The 16,322-nt window shown below is 46.4% G+C and overlaps 1 protein-coding gene across 1 annotated transcript in view; it reads left to right on the top strand.

Annotated features, from left to right (window-relative positions):
• The window catches only part of DSCAM (DS cell adhesion molecule), a gene marked incomplete at its 5' end in the record, with an annotated part of 730,460 nt that overhangs the window by 558,925 nt on the left and 155,213 nt on the right, over positions 1 to 16,322 (top strand). The window contains one exon of the mRNA XM_012810262.1: positions 6,203 to 6,273. Coding sequence (XP_012665716.1) covers positions 6,203 to 6,273 — 71 coding nt within the window. The remainder of the gene's footprint in view (positions 1 to 6,202; positions 6,274 to 16,322) is intronic.

The raw sequence follows: 16,322 nt of genomic DNA, 5'->3' as shown, positions 1-16,322 counted from the left end.
TTCAGTGTTGAAAATCCCAAGATAGAGATAGGTATTTTGAAGAAGGCAAAACTCTTGCATGCCCTCCCCTCTAGGGCGTGTTGATAGAAGCTACTGAGGCATTTTGCAGGCTGTCTCCCCCCTTACACACGTGCATGCACACAGGCGCACACAAGTGTGCACACACCTCCTGACGCTGAGGTCCGTTCATGTTTGCTGGGGGTGAAATTAACTGGTTTGCAAAGGACTGAGCTGAGATCAGCCCACCTCGGGGCAGGAGGGGAAGCCACTGCCCTTCCCTTTTCTGAGGAGAGAGGTAAGGAGCCAATGCCTGGCTCCTATATTGGAGAAAAAGGAGTGTCCAGCTCCAAAGCCTGTCTTTCCTTCTCCTGCCAACAATGGAGCTAATCAGCCCCTCCCTCCTGGGGGCAGTGGCAGGCGCAGTGTCAGATCCCTGTTTCTCCATCTCAGGATTCAGGTGATCAGCACCCCCAGATGACTGAGGGTCAACTGGAGGTTTGTTCCAACTTCCAGTCCAAGTTGTTCTTGATGTCCTTCCCACCACCTTCTCCTCTGTTCCCTCCTAAACAACATTCTAAATAGACACTGAACTTATACAGAAGGTGCAAAGTATGTACACACATTTCAAGAAAGGAAAAAACTGCATTAATTGGTAATACTTGAGTCATGTTTGACTTCTGCAATTACAAGAGGTGCTGGGGTGTAGAAAAGTACTTAAGAGTTGGGCAGTGCCTGTGGCTCAAAGAAGTAGGGCACTGGCCCCATAGGCTGGAGGTGGCAGGTTCAAACCCAGCCCCACCAAAAACTCCAAAAAAAAGAAAAAGAAAAAGGAGGTGCTCAATGAGGGGTATGTGCATCTATTATCAATATTTAGTGAGTACTACAATTTTAATAGTTTTGTCCATTCTTTAAACATGTATACAATTTTTTTGGAACCCTCTGTATATCTCTTAAGTACTTATCTCTTTTTTTTTTTTTTTTTTCAGTTTTTGGCCTGGGCCAGGTTTGAACCCACCACCTCCAGTATATGGGGTTGGCACCCTACTCCTTGAGCCACAGGCACTGCCCAACTCTTAAGTACTTTTCTACAATTTATAATGATATTTCCCACCACTTACATAACAAATCCTACATTGCTACAGATGGCGGGTGTTTTCAGTTTTCATTATCATAAGCACCACTGTGATGACCGACATCCTGGTGGCACACACATGTCTTCTGCTCTTTCCAAGATCATTTTCTTGGGTTAAATTCCAAGAAGCAGGATGGCTGGAACAAATGAAACGCCAACATTTTAACGCCTTTGATGTGGGCAGTCAATGTCGCCCTCACAGGAAGAAATTAAAATGTGTGATTCTTCCTGAACCCCCAGGAGACCCTGTTCTCGTGCTGGAAGACCCCCATCTGTGAACACTGTTTTCAAGCACGGCTTGAAAATGCCTTTGTGCTCAGGTGTGTGAGGGGGAGCCGTGGTGATGCCTGGATACTCAGTGTGATTGATCTCTCATCTGCAAAATGGACGGAATATGGTGCTTTCTCCTTCCTCCTTATGTACACACGTTTGATCATTGAAGAAAAAACCCCAGCTTTGAAAGTACTTAGCATTTCTCAGAAATAAGTGGGGAATGAATGTTAATATGCTCCTACAAAAACAGAAGCTTAGTGAAGTATTTAAGCAACCTACTAACTTCCTGGTGTTTTGTGATGCTGAATACTTAGGGAGAATAAGCTGTCCCCATTCTTCAACCCAAATGTCATCTTTTACCCGCTGCCCAGTCCCAGCCCCACGGCCCCTCTGGGCGGCTGCCCTCCTGATTGCCATTATCAATACGGCTGTTGTTGCCTTTTATTCCCTTTCCTCTGTGACCTCCGCTGCGGCAGGCAGTTGCCATGGCAGCATCCTCTCCCTGCCAGCGGCCAGGTGAACAGCCCCCATCCGCTGTCCTCTGTCCTGCAGAGCGGCTGCCTGGCGTCTCAGCAGACAGATGCGGACGCCACCCCAGGGCTCCCAGGCAGCCTTTGGGGCTCCCCTGAGCACTGACTGGAGCAGCCCCACAGGCCTCTCTCCTTCAGTATTCCCCTGAGCCACGGGGAAGCATGTGGAAGGGACAGATTCGAGCAAAGGAGCACTACAGTAGAGCATGCCTTTGTCTGGGCGCACAGGTCTGCGTGACTGAAGTAAAAAAGTCAGTTGCGTATGAGCCGCACTTGCCCTCAGTGCACCTGCCCTGGCGAAAGCGCCCTCCCAAGAATGGCATTGACACTGTGCCCAGGAGCACGTCGTTTCAGGACTGAGCTTTTCCCACCCTGACAGCTCCCTTTCCCCCCAAATAAGAGGTCATCTCTCAAGCAGTGAGGGTCTTCATATGGAAGCTTCTGGAAGGCATTAGCCCACTCACTTTTACCATAATGTAGTGCCTATGTCTTAGGAACCTGAGGACATCTCTCCTTACCCACCTGGCTGAGGAAACGGATCTGTGAGATTCTCGTGTCTTGTGTGTGGCCCCCATGGTGTGTGCAAAATGAGTATTTATAAACATAGCCCCAAGGGCTGCCCAGCGTGGGCCTTACAGGGAACAGAGAGTGAGTGTATGTTCGTGTGTTGAAAAAATACAGAGGGCACTCAAAAAATGTGTACACTTTAAGAATAGAAAAATCTAATGCTGAATATAACCAATGACAGAATGAAGCCAAGTCACACTGAGCGACTCTCACAATTGCGGAAGTCAAATGTGACTTGAGAATTACAAATTTAATACAGATTTTTCCTTTCTTAAAATGTGTATACATATTTTTAGCCCCCTCTGTATATGGTGAATTAAACCTACACTGAAGTTTTGAAGGGTGTTACCGTCCAAATGTTTGTGCTCCCCAGATTAATATTGTATGTTGAAGCCTAATTCCCAGAAAATATGAAGAGACGGGGCTGTAGGCGGTTACGGGGTCATGAAGGTGGACACTCATAGTGGAAACCATGCCCGTATGTGACAGGCCTGGGGCCAGCCCTCCAGACAGAGGATCTGCCGGCCCCTGGATCTGGGACTTCCCCGCCTTTAGAAATAAATGTGTGCTGTTTGTGAGGATCCCACTTTACCGCATTTCATTTCAGCATCCCAGAAAGGCTAAGATGAGGGCTTCATACAGAAACAGAGAGCAGTGAAAGGGGAGCCCCTGAAGGCTGAGGGGAAGAGCAGGGAGACAGGGGGAGATGCTCCGTCAGAGCTCCAGCAGCCCCCACAGAGGCACCTGTGCCTGCAGCCTGGGAGCCCCCTGTCATGAGCTGTAACCCGCAGCATATCGGCCCTTGGGTGTGTTTGGTTGGGGTTCACCTAGTGCTGTGCAAAACTTTTGAATTAGGTTTCATTTTTTGAACTCTGGAAATTTCAGATTAACTAAATTTTCAGTTGTTCTTGAGCTCGCCCTTGGCAGCACTGAGCTGGGTGGAGCATGGCGTGGGCACCCTGTGTACCCTCAGGCGGCCGTCTCCCCACAGTGAGCCTCACCCTGCCCTTCTTTCACTAGGTGTTGGCCATCTACAACTGTGGACCACATCTCAACTACACACCCCAGACTCTCAGACTAAGAATAGTTTGTTTTTTAATTAAATCATAGCTGTGTACATTAATGCAACACAGTGTGGTGTTTTCATATACAATTTGAAATATTTTCATCAAACTGGTTAACATAGCCTTCATGTCATTTTTTAGTTTTTGTGTTAAGACGTTTGTATTCTACTTTTAGAAAGATTCACTTGTACCCTTGTCTAAGAATAGTTTTTGCATCTTACAAAGAATATGCAGCAGATCATGCAGCAGAACATGCAGCAGGGATCTGCGTGTGGCTGGCAGAGCCTACGCCACTCACTCTCTGTCCCTTCCCAGAAAAGGTTCTGGATCTCTGAGGAAGTCTTGCTACTCCATGAATCTGAGTTCCAGATCCCCGCTGTCCCCATCACAAAGCATATAAAGAAGGAATCACTACCAAGTATATAAAGCATCCCTCCCTACTGTCGGAAAGTAGCATGATCCCAATGCTGCAAGACAAAGTTTACTTTCATATGAAAGTGCACAAATGCATTATTATACCAATTTAATGTACTTGACCTAGAGAACAGCCATGAAACAAGGATCACGCCATTTAGCAGTCCTCTCAACAACCCTTAGTGTCCCCCTAAAAAGGAGATGTCAGGAGAGTAAGTGAGACACTGTCAGAGCTGACGGGATCAGCTTTTAATGGACCAGAGTGTCTGACTTGCTGGGTCTCCTTGACGTGGATTAGCCGTGTGGCGTGCACAGCTGGCCCTTCCTGCAAACCAGCTTCCCCATTAGCAGCTGCCCCTGAAAGTCATATGCCATGGGACCACACATGGGGCAGCCAATCCTTCACTGTTTGCATTATGAATCTGTGCATGCAATGTGCAAGTCCAGCTATGGGGGAGCTCATTGAAACACCACTGAATTTTCATAGGCCATCAGAGAACGGAAGTTCTGCACTGTTGGAGTCCCTGGGTTTCCCACAGGTTCAGCACTGAGTCATGTCCTCCAAAGGGCTCAGACATGGAGTCCTTGGGTCTCTCATGGCTTCATCATTGAGTCACATCCTCCGATGGGTTTTTACTGAATCTGATATAAAAAGTTTCCTGCACAAAGGACCTGACCTTCTGAGCAGAAATTAGAGCTTTACCATGATTACCACAGTTAGCTGGGTGCAAACCTTTGCCTTGCTTTGTTCTGGACATAAACTTCAGTGCTACCAGAGCCTTTTCACTTCTGGAATTATCCAATCTGAGAGGCTACAGTACCCCCAGAGAACCTTCTGTCCCAGAGACTAGAGAGGAAAGGGACCTGCTCAGGGTTCCAGAATCCTTAAGTTGCTTTGCCCTTTCAAAGGCAGGACTTACTCTGGGTTCAGTTCCTCACGCCATGTCTACTGGGTGACCAGAGACAAGCAGAGACCTATGGCCTGCAAATGCGTGCACAGCACAGTGGGGCCAGGGTCCCAAGCCCAGGTGAGGACCACCTGCCATGGGGCGCCTGCAGTCACGGGCAAGAAATGCTGAGTGGGGAAGAAGAAAGCTCCAGGCCACAGCTGGGATGGCCCAGGGGGCAGGTGTCTTTCAGTTTGCCTGACCCCTGGGCAATCCAGATTCCTCTTGGTCATGCCCTCCGCCAATCTGCCCTTTCTCTTAAAGGTATCCCTACCTTTCCTTTGACTTCCCAACTCTTCCAAAATAGCTGGTATCCACGACTTGGATTTTCTTATCTGCCATGCTCTAGCCGACCTTCTGCAAATGACCACAGAATCTGAATGATGCTTTTGTTGTTCGGCAATGATCTCAAGATCGCCAATCCCAAGCATGTTTTAATCAAAAGGGGTCTCCTCTGCTGACTCCCATGAGTCAGGGTACTTACTTGCTTGGTACCTGCTGGCCTGTCTTACTGTCTAGCCCCCAGCAAGTGTGTCTGATTGCTCTGCTTACGTTCTGAACTCTTGGTGGGCAAATGGTTTTATCCCTCTCAGCTCCACACTTTGCAAGAGTAGGCAGCACATCTCTAACGCTCATGAATCAGCTCTAAACAGGGTGTGTTAGGAAGGGACTCTCAGCGACACCCTAACACTTGCCACCGTTGCTGGTGGGCTGGTGTGAGCTGCCTGCTTCATTCTCCCTCAGCTTTGCTTCTGCTGCCTGTGGCTAGAACGGATTTTAAACTGGAAAGTGTGGAGAACGAAAGCAATCAAGGAGGCAGAAGAGTCCTGACTATTTTGGGCCCAAGTAGCTCTGAGCAACTTGAGTACCCACAGTATTTCATCCCTAAATAAAGATCCTGAAGGGAGGAGAAGGGTCTCCAACACCCACCAGAGACGAGTTTTATGAAAGAAATTTTGTTTGACAACTTTCTTGTCTCCCTTAACTTGCTCAAAGTTAACTTTGCTTGCTCAAAGGGCTGATTAATAAAGTTGTCAGAGACATGGCGAGAGAAAATGCAATGGCAGGTCCCCAACATTCGTTCTCCACAGAACAAGTAAACGCAGGGCAAACTTTGCACAGAGAACTCTGCAGAATTGGTCTTGCCCCCTGCCACGGAAGACCTGCAGCCCTGAGCTGACCCTGGGGTGGCTCGGGGCCCATGCGTGGCCTGGAAGAGTCATTCTACTCTGGAATGCGTTTCTAACCTGCCTGTGGGTTTTTTGGTCCTCACAGCTCCTGACGGGCCACCTCAGGAAGTTCACCTGGAGCCCATCTCGTCTCAGAGCATCCGGGTCACCTGGAAGGTAAAAAGCAAACACGTGTATTCCTGGCGTCTCCCCATGGGGCGAGCCCTTCACCCAGGTTAAGTGTTGTGATTCTAAGTAGCTAACATTTCAAGAAATTTTTATTTTTCAAATTAGATTAAAAGCCCAGTCCTTAAAAGCCAGTATTTCTATCCACACCTTGAATACTTATACAGAAAATTGTATATCCACAGAGAGTAAAATTATGTATCTTTTTTCTTTCTTTGAACCTTGGTCAAGGTCCTAAGCATTGGTCACCTCACACATTGTGACATTGGTGTCTCTGACTATACTTTCTAACTTCATTCCAGCAAAATTTCCCCACTTGCTTTTTCTAAGTGGCAAAGTGTGGTATGGTCTCCAAGAAAGTAGGCAGAAAGCAGAGAAGTCCTAGCTGGCCACTAAGCAGCCATGTCCTCAACTAAGACCCGCAGTTTCCTAGAGGCTGAAATGGGCCATCTCCCAGGCAGTGCTTCCCAGAGTGTGGCCCTGGGAGCTGAGCGGCTGCTGGCTGGCTCAGGTTGGCTGCCAGAGGCTGGGAGGGAAAGAAAGCTTGACCCATAGTGTAAACAAGGGCACTGCTAACCCTGTTTTTTTCTTAATTTTCTGTTGTTATTTATTTTATTTTTTATTTCATATTAATTTGAGGGTACAAACAATTAGGTCACAATGTTTGCAAATGTTAGGTAGAGTCTATCTTGGAGTTGTGTCCCACACTCAGGAGGGGTGCCATACACCCTTACATGGGCCCATTAGTAGGAGGACACCCATCCCCCACCCTCCTCCCCTTCCCCCATCTTCACTTGGGTTGAGTTTTTCTCTGGTGTAGTTGTGTAGTATATCATCCACTAGCTTCATATTGGTCTAGAGTGCATTGGATACTTGCTTCTCCATTGTGATACTCGGAAGACTATGTTTCAACTCCATCCAGGTTAATATAAAAGAGGTAAAGTCTCTATCTTTTTATGGCTGACAGTACTCCATGGTATACATACACCACAGTTTGTTAGTCCATTCCTGGGTCGGTGAGCATTTAGGTTGATTCTACATCTTGGTCATTGTAAATTGAATGGTAATAAACAGTCTAGTGATTTTTTTCTTCTGGGTAGATGCCCAGTAGTAGGATCGCAGGATCCAACGCAAGGCCTACTTGGAGTTCTTTGAGGATTCTCCATACTTCCTTCCAGAGAGGCTGAACTGAGCACGTGGCTTTGCTTGGCTGTCATGGTTTCCATAGCAAACTTTCTCAATGAAGGAAGCAGTGTTGATCCTGGTGCAGTCTTGTCACACACCAGCACTTTGGGGCACTCCAATCCCACAACCTTCCAGTCAGTAGCCTGGCACTGTCCTGGTAGGTGAAACCACCGTGGGCATTAGTCACCTTCTTGATGTGCTCTTGGAGGTAACCAGCTTCACCAAATTCCATTTGACCTAGAGCATTGTTATCAGGTCATGAGTTCTGTAAGGTTTCCTTTCCTGCTCTATTCTGAATTTCACTCATTACGTGCAACCCATTTTTTTTCACATCCTTTCTTAGAGCAGAAAGCAGCCACAGTGAGGTCTTGGCATGATGCACTTGTAGGCGCTGCACCTGTTTGCTGTTAGCTGGCTTATTGTTTTCTTTCTAGTATTGGCTCTTCCATAAAATGATCAGGATCTGTGACAAAAATGGATTTTCATCATCAGGGCGGAGACCACCTTTGGTATTAATACACATTAATGCAGCAAGCCCCTTTGTGTCAGCTTTTTTCAACCCCAGCCAGTGAGTTGTGTTTCGGGCGGGCAGCTTGACAGGCTGGTTCAGCTGCAGACGGTACAGGCTGAGGAGCGTGGGCTGAGGTGTCTTTGTCAGCACAGCCACCACCTGCGAGCATCACACACACTGTATAAGAAAAGGTGCTCAGCAAGCCTCAACCCCACACACACTCCCGCCATCCTACAAACGGAATGCTGACTCACTCTGTCTGGAATTAAAGACTCTCTGAAGGTTTTCCCACTAGCCTGCACTTAAAAAGACCAGGCATTACTGTGGCCTCAAATGCTCTTTGGGTCTTGTGTGATCGAGGTGTCTGTCCACAGAGTACCTGGCTCTGAGAAGTAAAAATGAAAACTGCTGAGGCTTTGAAAGGCATTATGTCCTTTGTCCCTTTGTAGAAAGCACCAGCAAATGTCGGTAAATTGCAGTTAACTTTCTTCTTAGGATGAAAGGATGAGCACGTGGGGGGGGGGTGGTGTTAAGAGGAAGCCTGGCTTTCATTAGATTGTGAACGGATTGTAGTGTGTTGTTCATGGAGGGGTGTCATCTGTCTCAGGGTGTTGGGCCCTTGTGGCACAGCCTGTCAGGCGGGCTTGACTGTATCTAACTGACTGATGAGGTAAGGGCTACCCAATCGCCAGCGTACCATCTCACTTTGGTGGATTTGTGCAATGAGCTTTTAAAGCATGTCACTGATTCAATCAAAATGTTTGCTATTATGCACCATCTAGAACCTTCCTAATTCCGCAGCCCTTTAGTACAGTTCCTGTGGGTCATGACCCACAGGTTGAGAACCACTGATCTAGAGTGTATGTAAAGATCAGTACATTGTGCATACCCGTCTCTGCCTTATGGTATGAAAGCTCAGAATGTACATTTCCTGTAAGGAGACTGCTGAAGAAAGGGAAAGAAAGATGGAGATAAAAAAAGACAGAAATAGCATTAGCCCCGAAGAGGGTTCCCCAACTCTCTCTACCAGGGTGGAAATATCAGAATAGTAGGCAGAGAAGCTGGGGTCGAGGAGAGAAGAATTCTGGGGTTCTGGGGGGAAATCTCATAAAGGTAAGGGGCACCCTCATGGCCTTTCTGGAATATTGGAGATAGATACTAAATTTGTTTAATTATTTGCTTAATTTGTAAACAAATAATCTGTTTAATTCTGTAACACCACCTTCTATCGAACAAAATAAACAGCTTTCCCATTTTATTTTAGTTATTTCTTTCACGGCTGCCCATGGCCAGATGAATACAGCTCAATCCTGCAGTTCACTCGAGGTCACCCTTCATCGGGCTGACCCTGGTGCAGGGCCTTCACCTGCCCCGGGCACTCCTGCCCATGAGTGGCCCACAGGTGGCATTTTCCCTCTCACAGCCACCTCTCCTGCCCAGTCCTGCTTATTCAAGGCTTGGGTTGTGTGTGTCTCTCCCGGTGAAGATGGGTAAAGCTCCAAAGTGGAGTTATGAGTTTATCCTCTGTCTTACCTGTTGCTCTTGGTGATGGTGTTGGGGGGGACCAGATGTCAGGGGCCCATGTTCCCTGGTTCTTGTGCCCAGTAACAAGGAATCCCTGCTGGTATCGAGTCAGTGGAGTGAATGAACAAAACAAGCAGGTGAGCAGACAAAGTGCCGACGTTCTATTAAGGATGGAAGCACAGTGCGTTCCTCAGAAGGAGCAGGTCAGCCCCGCCCGTGAGTGGACAGACACTAAGTTTAACAAGATTTCTTCTTTTATGCTGACTTCCTAATTTTATATTGAGTGGGGGGTGGAACATTTATGATTTTTCTTAGAAAAGGGTAGAGAATTCCTGGAATTGGGAACCGTCTCCTTTTCTATCTTCATAAAACAATTTCTGGGGGTCGCCATGGTATTTGTAAACTGTCAAGGTGCCTGTGGGTGTGATTTTTACTATGCTAATGAGGCTAGTTCCTTTAGGGACACGCGATCTCAACTGTGCATGTGTTCTAAAGATTCTCTACTGAGGCCTTGACGATATCTCTACTTTGACATTTCTCTACTTCTTTCTGACTGGTCAGTCCTTAAAGAACTTTTGGCCAGTTCTTCATCTGGCCAGTCCTTGGGGACACATCATCTGTTCTTCCATGAGAACCCCCTTCACAGGGTCCTACCAGGCTGTTCTTGAAACAACCCAAGTTGGTATGACCATAACTGTCTGTCCTTGTCAGAGGCCTGTTGATTGGCCTCTATCTCAAGGCAGCCCACCTGCGAGGTCCCACAACCAGCGAGGTCCCCCAACAGTGAGGTGCCTTACCTGCAAGGTCACCCACCTGCAAGGTCCCCCACCTGTAAGGTTCCCCACCTGCAAGGTCCCCCACCTACGAGGTCTCCCACCTGCAAGGTCCCCCACCTGTAAGGTCCCGCACCTACGAGGTCCCCCACCTGCAAGGTCCCCCACCTATGAGGTCCCCTACTGCAAGGTCCCATACCTGCAAGGTCCCCCACCTGCGAGGTCCCCCACCTATGAGGTCCCCCACCTGTAAGGTCCCGCACCTACGAGGTCCCCCACCTGCGAGGTCCCCCACCTATGAGGTCCCCCACCTGTAAGGTCCCCCCACCTGCAAAGTCCCCCACCTACAAGGTCCCCCACCTTCGAGGTCCCCCACCGGCAAGGTCCCCCACCAGCAAGGTCCTCCACCTCAAGGTCCCCCACCTACAAGGTCCCCTACCTGTGAGGTCCCCCACCTATGAGGTCCCCCACCTGCGAGGTTCCATACCTGCGAGGTCCCCCACCTGCGAGGTCCCCCAGCTACAAGGTCCCCCAGCTACGAGGTCCCCCACCTGCAAGGTCCCCCACCTGTGAGGTCCCCCACCTACGAGGTCCCCTACCTACAAGGTCCCCCACCTGCAAGGTCCCGTACCTGCAAGGTCCCCCGCCTACAAGGTCACCCACCTGTAAGGTCCCCCACCTGCGAGGTCCCCCACCTACGAGGTCCCCTACCTGCGAGGTCCCCCACCTACGAGGTCCCCCACCTGTAAGGTCCCCCACCTGCGAGGTCCCCTACCTGAGAGGTCCCCCACCTGCAAGGTCCCCCACCTACGAGGTCCGCCACCTGCAAGGTCCCATACCAGAAAGGTCCCCCATCTATAAGGTCTCACACCAGTAAGGTCCCCCACCTGCGAGGTCCCCCACCTGTAAGTTCCCCCACCAGCAAGGTCCCCCACCAGTGAGGTCTCCCACCTGCCAGATCCTCTACCTGTGAGGTCCCCCACTTGTGAAGTCCCCCACCTGCAAGGTCTCCATCAGCCCCAAGTCAGCATGACCACTCAGGCCAACCTGACTCGAGCCAGTCTAAAATAGTGTCCAGCAGCCACCCTGTCTGTGTCTGTCAACTGCCCCACCTAATAAGGCTCAGTGGGGTTCCCATCACATGGTTGGTACAGCCTGGTTCACAGGCATCTATCTCTGCTGCTGTTCCATGAGCACCTTAAAGGCAGGAACAAGGTCTTATCCAGCTTTGCACATGTTGCATAAATAGTTGAATGATGAAGCCACGAAGAAGGGAGTGAGTGTATACATGACTCGAGAATGAGGGGACAACCCGTGCTCCCTGTCACAACAGCCTTGGAAGCATTGGGCATCTCAGCTAGCAGGGTCACCAAACAGCATGGCCTTAAGATACAGTGAAATACCCCAGAGTGTACAGAGGTAGCCTAGACACCCAAAGATGTGATCCATGCTCGGTGTACCAGCCAGACCAACTACTTTACATACAAGTTTCTACTAGAATTTATTTAAAAGTCAAGGGCAGAAATGGTCCAATAAATGAGTGGTGAGTTTAATAGGAAACCAGGGCCTCTGCCCATCACAGACAAGTGTTGTACATGGAAAGAAATCCAAAAGCCAGAGCCAGATTTGAGGTCTGTATTGTGCAGGGTGAAGGCCCAGGAAAGGCTGTTAAGTACTTCTCTATACTCTGAGTTAAATAAGATGCTAAGGTGATAATGCCTTCACAGGACTCAAGAGACCATGCAAGTGACTCTAAAGCAAATAAAAATGATGTGAATGATAATACAGGTTCATTTTCTAGCTCTGACTTCACTTACTTTGTAAGACAAACAGGTTTGCATAAGCAAAAACAATTTAACTCACGGCATGTTTTGTTTCTGATTTGAAATCAGAAAGAATATTTAAAGCTCTAGATTGTCAATAGCATATATTTAATGAAGTACTGGAAGAATTCCTTAAATTTTCAGAAAATTCCAATTTGCTGAATATGCTCTGCTAATATGTCTCTTTTAACAGTCTCCTCTGGTCAGTTTCAGAATCAACTGACCCCCTTTTAAGGCAAATTAAGGACAACTTGATTCTAGTTATTGGCCTGTGTTTATGTATGTGATTGTTACAATCACTCATAAAACAAAAAAAAATATTTAAAATATTTAATTATTATAGACATCTCAGAATGTTTATCCAGAGAAAATAATGTAAGGTGGAGATACTTCTTATTGATATAAATGTTTTTGTTTTGCTTTAAATGAGAAATCTTTGTGGAACCACAGGCTGTCTCCAAAATATGAAACTTTCAATTGCTTAAATATTGCTGTGCTGAGCACAGTGATCCATTCAATGACTCAGAATAAAAATCCTGAGAATGACTTTACCACCTTCTTGCCCCTCAGTATCCTACCATCTGGCTGAGAAATTTTGTTTAGAATGAACAGAATTCTCATTTAGAATTACAAAAGAGAGGGATTGTTTCCATAAAATAGTAAAGATGAATATTTAGGGATTTAATTAAATTTCAGTAATCTCAAGAATACTGTTAGCCAGAGCAGCACATCTCTGCAATCCCTAATAATTCCAGCTAATTGAGGCATCATTACAAGCTATTATGTTTCAGAGAGGGAGCTCTTACAATGGGGAAATGGCTCAGTCCATCATTTAGAGACAGAATTGCTATATTGCCAGTGGCCTCCATGGCAATGGTTTAATGAACTGCAGGCTGCACTTGACTCCCACATTTAAATCCCGTATGTCCAGGAAACAGCCGGGCATGTTGAAAAAGGCAGCTCTAGGAGCACCTTCCAGCACTGGCATTTCCTAGCGGAGATTCTGAGACAGCGTCCTCTGGAGCACAAGCTGTCTGCCAGGCACCATGTGAAATTGTGCACGGATTATCCCAATTGATATGGGCATGGGAGCACCCAGCTTTGTGCCAAGCAAGATCCCAAACTTAGAGGACCTTGCCCAAGATCTCATGATGGTGACAGTCAGATTGAAGACTGTCGCCCAGGCCGTCTGATTCTCCTTCCTCAGTTCTAAACCGTCAACAAGTTAATGAAAATGAAGCACCAGGGCTGCAGCTTGCGCGCCGGGGGGCTCGACCAGGAAGTGTTAATGCCTTTTGCTGTTCCTTCCAACCTCACGTTATAAATTACACCCACCCCTGTGAAAGTTAGAGAAGACATAGACACACTTTAAATTTTCACCTACTGCCATTTTTTTCCAAATCATAAACTTCATTTCAGAGTAGCTTGAGTAGTGAGTAAATACCTTTTTTTCCTTATATCAGTTGCAATTCAAAGGATTGCCTTGAAATAAATTTTACTTATTTAATCTTCAGGCTGTGAAAATGTACAAAGGTGTGCATTTGCTTTTATGAACTAGTCCATTGGTTCTAGTGTTAGTTTTATAAGAGTCTTATTTAAAGTCCAACACGTCTTACTGATTGTCAAGGAGCTGTTGGCCCTTCTCATATTAACAAGTCTAACCTCTTTTCCTTATAAGAAGAAAAGAAAAAAAAAGAACTAATTTCAAAGTCTCTTGGTCATCCACATAGAACAAAATTGTTCTCTCTCAACATCCTGGAGTTGCCTAGACTGTGGACCCCCTGAGGGCTGAGGGTGTGTGTGTTCTTACACCCTCAGTAGGAGTGCAATAAACATTTATTAAATACATGCGTGAACCATTTGCCATTACTCCCATCCACATTGAAAGGTTCATAGCACGAGATGGTGCCTTTAATCTTGAAAAACCCTGGACTCCTTAGAAAGCCCTAGATGACTAAGCTCACATCTTAGTTTTTGTGTATATATAAAATACACAAAATATACATAATCCCTCTAGTGAAACCACTGATTATTTGCACCAATAGAATGCATCATTCTGTGGCTCTCCATCTATCCATTGGATTATCCCTTTCTGTTGACTCATGTGATTGGCCTCCTTTTTCTTTCTTTCTTTTTTTTTTTTTAGAGACAGAGTTTCATTTTGTCGCCCTCAGTAGAGTTCTGTGGCATCACAGCTCACAGCAACCTCCAGCTCTTGGGCTTAGGCAATTCTCTTGCCTCAGCCTCTCGAGTAGCTGGGACATGATTGGCCTTCTTCAAGGCCTCTGGTTCTCTATCCCAGCGAAAAGCCACAAGCCTCCCTGCGCAGAGGGTCCCCCAGGACCCCCAGCCAAGCAGACAGCTCTCTTGGTTCCCAGCTTCAAATGCAATGCAGGGTGCAGGCCACGTTTCTGAGGGCTACTCAGCCTCCAACGGTGTGGAATAAGGTTCTGGGGAGAGATGTTGTCTGGGACTCTTAGCAAGGGAGGCATTTCTTGATTCAAAACCCTCTGAAAAGGCTGTACCTGTCCAGATGATTCACCCTGATTGAACATGATTTGAACTTGGGCCAAGGATTAGAATCAAGGCCATCTGTGATATTCAAATTGGAAATTGGTTAGGGTGATACCTTTAGGTGAAAACAGGAAATCCAAATGTAGGCACTTTCCTTTGTCCGTTTGATACCAGTTAGGTTGTAAATTGTTAGGTTACAACAAGTTAGAAGGCAAGGATTGTATTTTTTGCCTTGATTTAGAGAACATGTTATCAGAAATGCAAATGAAAGTAAAGGGTTGGAGCCAGAAGGTTGCAACTAACAAAAGCAGCTGAGGCACTTAGTGATGATCAGCCTGAGGGCTGTCTTTTTTCTTAGTACATAAACACTACGTTTTACATTTGATTAGGGCCTACCTAAAGTTGAGACATTAGTACACAGATTGCCTGTGGTCAGAATTATATAGAAAATGACTTAAATTGTCTACCAAGTACACTATGCGCAATTTTAACTATGAAACTGTACAGCTGCATATAGGTAGGAATATGTAGTACTCACAGTGAAAACTGAAGCTTGAAAAGATGACAGTCTTTAATTGTATTATGCCTAAATTAGGACTGGAGGAAGCTAAATGCACCTGCTACAGGTGAATTGTATATGATAAGAATTCACTATAAAAAGTATTGGATCAGACTTCAGGAAAATTAGATCCTCCTCTTATCTCTGTACCTAACACTGTCATTGTAGAAACGAGAACCCTTTTCTCTAGTTCTGACTTGAGTGTCCCCTTCCTATAGACAAATGAGGAGCAGTGCCCTCTAGGGACATATCCCCCACCACCCACTCGACTTACAGCCCTGACTTGATGATCACAGAGGATAATGACTATGGGCCCACCCTGGTATCATGACCTCAATTTCGATCCCTCCCCTGAGTGCTACCACCCCAGTGGCTCTGAACAGCACTGCCATTTATGTGTGAAAATTTGAAATTTTCCTAACAAAAAATTGGAAAGTTTTATTTAAAATAATAATAGATGAACGGGTAGCAATTTAATAAAAGTATTCAGAAAACTGCCTAGGTAATTTTATTGGTTCGTATCAATTACTGAGTCCACTTTTGACAGTGAACAAACAGGAAGATCAAGTTAAAGTGAATTTGGCTTTGTGCATTTTAAATGAGCTGGTGGCCTCCATCCAGTGAGCAACAGTGACCAGACACGATTTAATGTGCTCCGTTTTCTTAGCAGTATTAAGCCAGTCTGCTGATGACAGTTCCCCCCTTTTTTCAGAGAAATAAGGTAGATAAATTGGTAACTGGGAACCGATGTCAGAATGCAAAGTCAAAGGAAAACACATCTGATCAGAATAGCAGAGACATCCAGTGACACCTGCTGTGTCAGGGATATGCCGCCAAAGGCCAGGGAGAAACTGGGCATTACTTTTATCATTTGAAACTAAGCTGGTCAAAGTTAGCCCGGGTCTAAGGAAGGCTCGCCTGTAGCTATGATAGCATGGATTAATCGGCTGGTCCATCTACCTAATTTCATACCCTATTCTTAAGGTGACATGAGGCAGGACAGAAAAATATAATAGATGCTTTTAGATGTATTTCACTAATTCAAATATATTGACATTAATACACTAACATGTAACTAACTCTAATGCAAGATAACCTGTAAATTATTTTAAAGCCAGGCTCCTCTTTGTATTAAAAACTTTGGAAGCTCC

This window comes from Otolemur garnettii, unplaced genomic scaffold, assembly GCF_000181295.1.
Source record: "Otolemur garnettii isolate 467f Iridium unplaced genomic scaffold, OtoGar3 scaffold00128, whole genome shotgun sequence".
Classification (NCBI taxonomy): domain Eukaryota; kingdom Metazoa; phylum Chordata; class Mammalia; order Primates; family Galagidae; genus Otolemur; species Otolemur garnettii.
Note: the sequence above shows the minus strand (reverse complement) of the source record. Positions and strands in the feature narration are given on the sequence as shown.